An 11326-nucleotide genomic window follows, 5' to 3' on the forward strand; every position below is an offset into this window, starting at 1 on the left:
TCTTCCATTATGGCACTTCCGGCTGCAATGGTGGTCTCAGAAGCAATGGCGTTGGGGGCAGATGGTTCTATCTTAGTGTCAGTAGCGGATAATTCTAACAGACAATCCATGGCATTGTCAACTGTGCAAGAACAACATCATCAACCACAAAAAAAGCATATAACACATGAAACATATCACTGTATTAAAATCCAGGTAAGACTATACTGGATTTCGCACTGAGCAAAATAAAGAGAAATGGATAATATTCAACTCATTTCTTAAGCATAATATTTTACTAACGTTTCAAAGTTGGTATGAGTGAAAATGGAAAATAACGGAAACATGCAATATTGTTGTTTCAGACAGCTAGGCTGATAAACTACAGTAAGTAATTTGCTTTATTTTTTGATGAACTTATTGAGTAAATGTATAAATTATAGATATATTTATATGTATTTGGATTATTTACAAAAGTCCTAAGCCAACTGGATTTAGTCAACAAATACTTACCTGCTCCGAATCCTTTTAAATATTAAGCATTCTATATATTCTCTCAGTAAATCTGATTTATTTGTATGGTCTATGCAACAAATTCACTTCTTACCAAAAAAAAAAATCTATGAGCATGTACTATGTACCAAAAGTACAGTGGACTCTACTGTACTCAAAGGACCCTACAGTCTCAATGAAGGGACATTAAAGATAAGTACATTAAAAGATAATTACCTTGTATGGAATACAGATGAAATAATGCACACGTTTGATAAAGTACAAATGCCATAGCAGAACATAGGAAAATGAGGAACGATTTCACGTCAGGTGACAGGTGAACTGGGATTTGAAGATGAAAAAGCAAGTTGCCAAACACAAGAGGGGCAAAGGTAAAGCCAGGCATGAAAACAGAAAGCGTGTTTAAGGTGGTAAGAGAAGTTAGCTGGGATGTGGGCACGGTGCTGGGTGTGGTGGATGAGAGAGACAGCAAACTGGACGGGAAGAATGGGAGACACTGAGGAGGGTCCCAAGAAGTACTCATTTTCTTTTCTAAAGAGACTTGTAGGAAAAATACCAGTCACAGTATTAGGGATAGATGCTTCTTATACATCACCTCGCTGAATCCTCAAACAATACTATTCAGTACATTGCTCCTGGTTCCTTCTAAACACATGAAAACAATGAAGTTCAAAAAGTATGTTAACTTGGTCCAAGTCACACAGGGAGCCCGGGGCTCTTGAGGGCCAGGACTAGCGTGTCTGACTCCAAGGCTGAGCTCTTTCCAGTCCAACACAAACAGGAGCCATTAGATTTTTTTTTTTTTTTTCCATTCTCCTCTTGGGATCTTGGGCATGCATGCACACGTGCCTGGCGTGAGTTTAAGCCACCGGGTCCAGGACTCAAACCGCGGTCGGCTACTTGGGAATCCAGCGACATAGCCATTACACTAACTGCTGGTCCCACTATTAGACATTTTAAGTATTTGAAATTTGAGAGATTTTTGTACTTTATCTTCGTTTTGTTTTGTTTTAAGGAAGAGAGAGCTGGACACAGCACAGCTCGGTAGGTAGCCGCTCTGGTCTGGAGTCAGAAGGCCAGCACATCAATCCCTACTCGCTGGCTACGACACCTTGAGCAGGGGAATGTGGGGATAAGGAAAGTACCTACCTCAGAAGTGGCTGTGAGGATTAAGTGAGATAACCCATGAAGAAGTACTGTGCACAGGGCTAGTAAGTACCCAATTAGTGATCCCTTAGGAAGAAAAACAAAGAGGGGTGCAGGGCGTGAGCCTGGCAGAGACCCAGGAGATCACAGCAAAAATACAAAGGCGAGAAGCCCTAGAAGTGGAAAAAAGAAAAGGGAGGGGGGGGGAAAAAAAAGAAAGCAAATGTAAGAAGTAATTCTACAGAAAAAAATCTAAATGACAGGAAAAAAATAAAGACCAACTTCAAAAATACCATGTGGATCATGAAAAAGAGCATTAAGTAAGAAAAAGATCAGGACAGAAAGTGATTACACAACCAGAAAACTCCTCGACAGAGGATGTGGGAAAAAAAATAAAACTACGGTATGAAAACAACAAAAAAATGAATGAACCACATTTACACAAAAATACGAGAATTAACCACAAAGAAACAAACGAACGTGTGAGATAATGGTTATGTTTCATATCCCGATTTGTTCATTACTCAATCCGTAAGTACCGAAACACCACACTGTACCCCCAAGTATGTAAAATTAGTAAGAATCCATTTCGATTAATAAACAAGTAAATACATGAATTAATGAACAATCACGTACAACACATGTTCCAACATTCCTCTTCACTTAAAAAGGCACAAATTAAGAAAAGGCACATGGCAACTCATTTTCCGGGACTCTTCCCATCTTGGGAGCAATGTTTTTCCTTCCCCCTCTTTCAATAACCTCCCTACTTTGTTATACCTTAAAGAAAAGAAAAGGTACAATTTTCTATCTATTAAAATCGTAAAATACTACTGCACAATGCTGAAGGGCATGGTGAATTCACCTACACGATGGTGGTACTACTAATCGGCATGCTTCCTTGGTAGGCAATTCAGCAGTATGTTTCCAAGAACCAAAAGTTGTTCTTACTCTGTGGTACAAGAAAATCAAATTCTGGGACTTAGGGCCAGCAGGTGGCGTGGAGGTTAAGGCAGCTGGATCGCACATGGCAGACTATGCAGTTTAAGTCCCAGACCCAGCGGCTTGAAAAACACATAGAACGTGTATGTGTGCACCCAAAATCCCAAGAGGAAACGGACTGCAGTGTGACCATTCCCCCAGGGGGTGATTTCTCATTTTCCCTTTCCCTCTTTCTCTCTCTGTGCATCACTCTGGTGAGTACACACACCTTATAGCAAACTGAAAAAAAAAAATAGAACAGAGACATAGAAAAAAGAGCCAAGAAGTTTTCTGCAATATTAATTTTTCATTAAAAAAATGAGATTAATAAATTAGAACAAAACTCAACGGAACATTGGAAAACTGTTTGAATATATAAAGACTGCAGCAACATTGAAAAAACGTTTATGCTATGTAAAATCAAAAAAGTACACTATGGGGAACCAGCAGTTAGCGTAATGGCTATGTCGCTGGACTCCCACATAGTCGACCGTAGTTCACGTCCTGGACCCGGTGGCTTAAAACTCACGCCGGGCGCGTGTGCGTGCGTGCCCAAGATCCCAAGAGGAGAATGGAGGAGAAGGGATTGCAGCGTGACCATCCCCTCTGGGGGGTGATTTCTCGCTTTCTGTCTCTATGTCTCTCTCTGTCTGTCTGGCGAGCGCACGCGCCCTATAGTGAAAAAACCTCTCAAAAAAAAAAAAAAAGTACACTACGAAACTACACCAATGCTATTCCAAACTACTCAAAACATCAAGTGTGTATCTACAAGGGCTACAGAAGATCCTGAAAAAGAGAAATAAAGTTCTTGTTAGGATATAGGACAATATAGTTTCCTTGAAATCCCCCATTGTCATGTATATACAATAAATTAATTTTAAAGACATGGAAATTAGGAAATAAATAAAGTAACTTAGAAAACTCTACATACTACTGCTCCTAGCATCTGAATGTACTGCTGAAACCTGGTTTTCTAGCTACATATCTCAATAAGAAAGAAGACATGCTCCCCACACAGACCACGTAATGAGTAAAAACAAAAGTTCATCACTCATTGGGACCAGCAGGTGGCATGGTGGTTAAGGCGCTGGACACTCCCACATGGCCAACTGTGGTTCGAATACTGGACCTGGTGGCTTGCTTTCTCACTTTCCCTCTCTCTCTGTGTGTGTCTCTCTCTGGTCAAATTAAAATAAATGAATGAATAAATAAAATTAAAATAAATAATTTTAGGGGGAAAAAATGTTTATCACTCATTACCAGGACTTGCCAAGCCTAGTATAATCTTGTCTGATACTAACTTGGTCAATACGATATTAAGCATCAACATTTACTCCTCCAAACAAATGTGTATTAGATTTCCCTCTATAAACATTCTAAATAATTCATTACAAGTTATTCATAACCTACTATATAGAAGACTTTACCAACAACAGAACTCAATCCTTACTCAGAAAGTCCTTTAAGATCCATTCATTATTTTCCTCATTAATAGATTAGAAAGCTGGGACCAGCAGATGGCGTAATGGTTACATTGCTAGACTCCCACATAGTTAACTGCCGTTCAAGTCCTGGACCCCATGACTTAAAACCCATGGCGGGCACATGTGCATGCATGCCCATGTTCCTGAGAGGAGAATGGAGGACAAGGGATTGTGGCATGGCCATCCCCCCAGGGAGTGATTCCTCACTTTCTGTCTCTCTATCTCTGTTCTCTGTTTCTCTGGCGAGTGCACATGCCCTATAGCAAAAATTTCTCTTAAAAAAAAAAAAATTAGAGAACTGAGTGTCACAGAGGTTAGTGGTAGACCTAAAAATCCAACCCAGTTCATGACTCCAAAGTCAATGTGTTAAACCGCACTGGTTTAACCTTACTGGTTTAACCTTACACTACGAAACTTCATCAAGTTAACCTTACTGGTTTAACCACCCTTCATCAGCTCTTATTTCCGTAGTTATCACTTCCTAGTTATTCAATAAAGATTTACTACGCTACTGCGAGGGCCCAATTGCTATTTCATAGGTTAGAGATACAACAGGTACAACAACGCAGATTTTTAAATCTCTGTCTTTACGGAGCTTACGTTCTAGGGCAATGGTTCACAACCAGGTACGATTTTGCCTCCCAGGAACAAATGACAATCTAGAGAGACATTACTGATGGTCACAACTGGGCGTGGAACACTCGTGGCATCTAGTAGGTACAGGTCAGGGTCACTGCTAAACACCCTACAATGCGCAGGACAGCGAGCCACTTAGAAGGAGGATGTCATAACGTCATCCCATAATGTCATCCCATAATGTCAATAGGGACGACCCGCTGTGGAAGGAAAATACAAAGAAATAAAACAGAGGATGCTATCTCTATGCATGTCTTACATCTAGAACCATACACTATTTTTTTTTTTGGAGAGGTTTTTGCTATAGGGCGCGTGCACTCGCCAGACAGAGAGACAGAGAGACAGAAAGTGAGAAATCACCCCCCAGGGGAGATGGCCACGCCGCAATCCCTTCTCCTCCATTCTCCTCTCGGGATCTTGGGCACGCACGCACACGCGCCCGGAGTGAGTTTTAAGCCACCGGGTCTGGGACGCGAACCACGGTCGATTATATGGGAGTTCAGCGACAAAGCCATTACGCTAACTGCTGGTCCCAAGAACCATACACTTCTTAATTAAAAGCAGAAACCATCCTTCACTCTCGTTCAGGTCCCTCCTAAGACCAGACTTAGAACCCTGCCCACAGCAGACACTGAGATGAGAAATAGAAGTCAGTCGTTCTTCTGTGTTACTACTGCATCTGGCACACAGGACTTCTTCTTAGAAGAGGCAAAGGGTTCAAACTAAACTTTTTCTCACCTTTGAAATCACATTCAGAAAGCATCAAATACACTACGTCGGGATCCAGATCGGAAAACATCTCCGAGACACTGGAGAAGAGCTCCTCCTGATCGGCTTTCGTCTTGCACACGGAGGCTGCGCTGGGCTCCTCGCAACTAGCAACACTGGATACAACAACTTTCTGAGGGGCTGCGGTCTTCCGAAAAGGAGTGCCCCCAAGATTTTTCCTTCTCCTTGGCATTCTGATTTCCAAAACTAAAATGGTCCCCTTTTCTTATTTAAGATGGGCGATAGTTAAATCATAATTCAAAGAAAACAGGGTTAAACAGCTTGCACAATCCAGCAGTGAAAAGACCTAAAATAGAAAGCAATTAAAAACACTCAGACCATTCGATGATACGTCCATTACTAAAACTGGAATGACATCTTGAACGCTTAAGAGAGCACCATCGACTCTGGCAGCAAAGCCAAAAGCAAAGAATTTCTCTCTCTTTCCAAAATATTTGGGTTTTTGCCAGGACTGAACATGTTAAAAATTCAGATAGGAACAAGATGCAATACATCTCAGAGCAGTAAGTACACTGCTTTATGAGCATTATTTCATGTTTTAAAAAGCATAGAACAGTATTCATAAATAGGCAGCACAAACTTAACATGTCCAAAACTGAGCTCCTGGTTACCCATTGTCAAACACAGTCTTCTCCACCTTTCCCATCTCAGTTCATGCGACTCTATCCTTCCAACTGAGCAGGTCAAATTGGAATAATCCCTGACTCCGCTCATCTCACATCCAACTGGTTAGCCGATACTGTCAGTGCAACCCCCAAAATGTATCCACAATACGATCGTTCTTCGCCATTTCTACTGTGACCGCCCTAGCCTCAGCTACCATAGCCTCTTGCGTGGGTTACTGGAACAGTCTCCAAACCAACCTCCCTGCTTCCACCCCTGCCACTGCAGTCCACGAAGCACAGCAGCCAGCGTGACTCTATTATAAACTGCGAAGGAAACCTCCCTTCTGTCAACTATTAGTCCTATCTTACAATAAAAGCCAGAGCCCTGAAAAGAGCCTATAACCCAGATACTTAATTAGTCTATCATTTCCCCAATCCTCTTTCAAAGCCTTGCTCCTGCCACTCTAGACACTGTTCTTTCTTCTTCAGACACACCAATCATGGTCTCACCTGGGAACATCTACACATCTTGGCTCCCTCTACCTGAACTACTTTTCTCCCAAGTACCTCTAACAGGAGTCCCCAATCCCCGGGCCATGGACTAGTACTGGCTGGTCTGTACTGAAACCAGGCTACACAAAATAAGTTAAGTAGAAGGTGAGTGAGCAAAGCATCCTAAGTATTTACAGCCACTCCCCATCACTTGCATTACCACCTAAGCTCTGCCTCCAGTTGGATCAGCAGCAGGATTAGATTCTCATAGGAGCACAAACCCTATTGTGAAATGCACATGGAAGAGCTCTAGGTTCCAAGCTCCTTGTGAGAATCTAACGCCTGCTGAATGGAGGTGGAGCTGAGGCAGTGATGCTAGCACTGAGGAGCAGCTGGAAAATACTGCATTATGGTAGGTTGTGTAATGATGTTATTATATGTTACAATGTGATCATAACACTAATAAGGTGCACCATAAATGCGATACAACCGAGTCAAACTGTAACCATCCTCTCTCCCCTGCCCGGAGTCTGTGGGAAACTCGTGTGGGAAACCCCTCTTCCATGAAACCAATCCCTGGTGCCTGGCTGGGGATCACTGATCTATGAGATTTATTTTCTCACTGTTTATCATTATTCAAATGTTATCTTCTCAGCACCTCAGTAACCCAATACCACTTCTCCATCTTGTTCCTACCTGAATTCTCTCCATAAGCTTTAATCATCTTCTTACATATATGCTTTATTTAATGCATTTATTACCCATATTTCACTAAAGATGTAAGCCCTGCAAGGAAAAAGACGCCTATATCCAGAGCAGAACTACAGATAGTCTACTTATTTTCTCTGCGTGGATGTGTCTAATCATTTCAAACCTAACTTATCCAAAACTCAATGTCTGATAGTTCTCCAAAAACCTGCTCTAAGCATTCAGTCTGATTACCATCATATTTCCCCTGTATTCCTATCTCCTAACTAGTCTCCCTGTTTGCACCCTGTACCTCCTATTTCCAACATACTAACCACAGCAATCTACACAACCTAACTCAGATTGAATCAGAGTCTGCTCTAAACCCTCAAGTGGTTCTCCATATCACTCAGAGCAAAATCTCTTAGCAGGCTAAGAAAGAAAAAAATCACATTCATATCAGTCGATGCAAAAAAAGTCGATGCATAAAGAAAGAACTGGCAAAAGTCAATACTCATTCGTGTTATTAAAACTACTGGGGGGGGGGGGAACCAGCAGTTAGCGTAATGGCTATGTCGCTGGACTCCCACATAGTAGACCGCGGTTCGCGTCCCGGACCCAGTGGCTTAAAGCTCACGCCAGGCGCGTGTGCGTACGTGCCCAAGATCCCGAGAGGAGAATGGAGAAGGGATTGCAGCATGACCATCCCCCAGGGGGGTGATTTCTCGCTTTCTGTCTCCGTGTCTCTCTCTGTCTGTCTGGCGAGCGCACACGCCCTATAGTGAAAACCTCTCCAAAACAAAACAAAACAAAACATAAAACTACTAGAGGGACCAGCAGATGGCGTGGTGGCTAAGGGGCTGGACTCCCGCGTGACCAATCGTGATTAAAGTTGTAGACTTGACGCCTTGGAACTCGTGCCAGGTGCATGTGCATGTGCATGTGGAGAGAATGCAGGGGAGGTACTGGCGTGACCATCCCCTCTAGGGGGGGACTTCTTTTTTTTTTTTTTGGAGAGGTTTTTGCTATAGGGCGCGTGCGCTCGCCAGACAGACAGAGAGAGACAGAGAGACAGAAAGCAAGAAATCACCCCCCCAGGGGGGATGGCCACAACGCAATCCCTTCTCCTCCATTCTCCTCTTGGGATCTTGGGCATGCATGCACACGCACCTGGCTTTTTTTTTAAGTCACCGGGTCCAGGACTCAAACCGCGGTCGACTACGTGGGAGTCCAGCAACATAGCCATTACGCTAACTGCTGGTCCCTGGGGGTGACTTCTTATTTCCCTCTGTCTCTCTCTGGAAAACACACATGTCCTATGGGGAAGAAAAGGGTGAGGGTTATACTTCTGTTGGTCTATTTCTGAGTTTTCTGTTCTGTTTCCCATTCTCTAATCGGTTATCAGGTTGACACGTTTGTCCATTCCCTGCTACCACAGGGTCTTGATCTGATTAGCTATATAGCAATTCTGGAAACACTGATTGATTCGTCCCACTCTATTCTTTGTCTGCACTGTTTTAACTATTATAGTTCCTCGTCCTGTGTTTCAATTTGGCTGACCACAGATCGAGTCCTAGACCCAGTGGCTTAAAATCATGCCAAGCATGTGTGCGCGTGTGCCCAGAACTCCCAAGAGAATGGAGGAGATGGGATTGTGGCATGGCCATTCCCCCAGCGGATGATTCCTCACTTTACCTCCGTCTGTCTCTCTCTCTCTCTGCCAAGCACATGCACCTTATGGCAAACACCTAAAAAAATCTAAATAAAAAAATCTTTGACAGAATGGCGTGGAGGTCAAGGTGGCTGGATCCCATAAGGCTATGTGGTTCAAGTCCTAGGCCTGACAGCTTGAAAGCCATGCTAGACATGTGTGCATACATGCACAAAAATCCCAAGAGAAGAATGGAGGAGAAGGAACAGGTGGCCATCCCACCTGGGGGGTGATTTCTTACTTTCCCTCTCTCTCTGTTTCTTTGAATGAGCAAATGCACCTTGTGGCACAAATCTAAAAAAAATTAAATAAAGCGAGTTAAACTCGAAGACTTCAAAGAACCTAGAAAGAGCAGAAAATAGAAAATAAAAATACATGAAAGCAGATCAACAAAGTCATAAGATGATTCTTTGGGGAAAAAAGAAGGCTATTAAAAAATGATAAATCCACTAGAGTTGTGGTTAAGGGGGCTGGATCGCCATGGCCTTGTGGCTAAGGGAGTCAGATCCCATATGGCCAAAATCCCAAGAGGAGACTGGAAGACATGGGACTGTGGCATGGTCATCCCCTCGGGGGGTGATTTCTCATTTTCTCTCTCTCTCTCTGCTTTCCTCTCTGGTGAGCACACATTCCCTATAGCAAAAACTAAAAACAAAAAAAAAGGCAAATATGGCAAAATATTAACAATTATTGAATTGGGACCAGCAGCTGGCATAATGCTTATGTTGCTGGACATCCACATAGCCGACCACGGTTCAAATCCTGGACCCGGAGGCTTGAAACTTACGCCAGGTGCATGTGCGTCCATGGCCAAAATTCCAAGAGGAGAAGGGACTGCAGTGTGGCCACCCCCCCGGGGGTTGAGGGGTGATTTTTCACTTTCTGTCTCTCTGTTTCTCTTTGTCTCTCTGACGAGTACACGTGCCCTTATAGCAAAAATCTCTCTTAAAAAAAAAAAAACTGAATCTAGGAGGAGTGTGTAGGTAGGGTCAATATACTATTCTACTTTTTGACATGTCTAAATATTTTCCTAATAGGAGTTTTTTAAATATACCACACTTCAAGCATATTGATTTTTTAAATGTTTAAAAATAACAGAACTCGGGACTAGCAGTTGGCGTAATGGCTATGTTGCTGGACTCCCACGTAGTCGACCGCAGTTCGCGTCCTGGACCCGGTGGCTTAAAACTCCTGGCGTGCGTGTGTGCGTGTGTGCGTGTGTGCCCAAGATCCCGAGAGGAGAATGGAGGAGAAGGGATTGCGGCGTGGCCAGCCCCCCTGGGGGGTGATTTCTCGCTTTCTGTCTCTCTGTCTCTGTCTGTCTGGCGAGCGCACGCGCCCTATAGCAAAAACCTCTCCAAAAAACAAAAAAACCAGAACTGGTCCCAAAGGCCTAGTGGTTAAGGAAACCAATATCACATGGCCAACCCCACAGTTCAAGTCTCAGACCCGCAGGCTTCAGAAACACACTAGACATGAATATGCAAGCCCAAAATCCTGCGATGGAGAAAGAGGAAGGGATTGGAAAGTGCCTAAGCTCCCTGCGTGGGGGAGGGATGCTCTCTCTTCTCTGTCTCTCCCTGGTGAGTCATGCACACCCTGGCTTATAAACAACAACAAAAAAAGAGAGCTGTGCTTGATTCCCTAAATGAAAAACGTACTTTGTGCAAAGCCTTTTTAATTCCGATATCCACCCTTAACTTGAATTTCTAATTCAAATATGCTAAGTTTTCATGAAGTAGGGGACACTCCACATTTGAAAGGTTATTTAAATGCTATCTGTCCTTATGTATTCTAAGAAGAACAAAAAAATTCAATCATTCAATAAGCGATGCAAATGAAAGACAATTTCTATGATGTTTTAAAAATTTGTTGGGGGGGAGTGTGCTAGCTGTTTTAGAGCCACAGGTGGTAAGTGAGACTCCCTTTCCCCCACCCCTGCATAGGGGATGGTTATGCTGCAATCTCCTCTTCTTTCAGGATTCGGCACATGCATGCACACATGCCTGGCAGGTTCTTTAAGTCACCAGGTCTAGGGCTCAAATTGTGCAGCTGGTTATGTGGGATCCAGCTGCCTTAATCACCATACTGCTAGCTGGCCCAAAAGGTTATTTGGTTTTGGGTTTGTTTGTTGTTTTTTTGTTTGTTTGTTCTGTTTTGTTTTTTTGCTATAGGGCATGTGTGCTTGCCAGACAGACAGCCCTTGGGCTCGCCAGCCCAAGACTTTTTTTTTAAGTTTCCTTCCTGATTTCTCTTTTTTTTTTCTTTTCTTTTTTTTTTTTTGCTATCGAGCGCATGACCGT

The 11326-nt window shown here is 43.1% G+C and overlaps 1 protein-coding gene across 1 annotated transcript in view; it reads right to left on the reverse strand.

Annotated features, from left to right (window-relative positions):
* N4BP2 (NEDD4 binding protein 2) overlaps window positions 1-11326 on the reverse strand; it is a 71828-nt gene that overhangs the window by 49368 nt on the left and 11134 nt on the right. Inside the window, 2 exon segments of the mRNA XM_027768590.1 lie at window positions 1-121; window positions 5478-5814. The exon segment at window positions 1-121 is cut by the window's left edge and continues 25 nt beyond it. Coding sequence (XP_027624391.1) covers window positions 1-121; window positions 5478-5700 — 344 coding nt within the window. The 5' untranslated portion in view covers window positions 5701-5814.

Source organism: Tupaia chinensis, unplaced genomic scaffold (genome assembly GCF_000334495.1).
Source record: "Tupaia chinensis unplaced genomic scaffold, TupChi_1.0 Scaffold146907_1, whole genome shotgun sequence".
Taxonomy (NCBI): domain Eukaryota; kingdom Metazoa; phylum Chordata; class Mammalia; order Scandentia; family Tupaiidae; genus Tupaia; species Tupaia belangeri.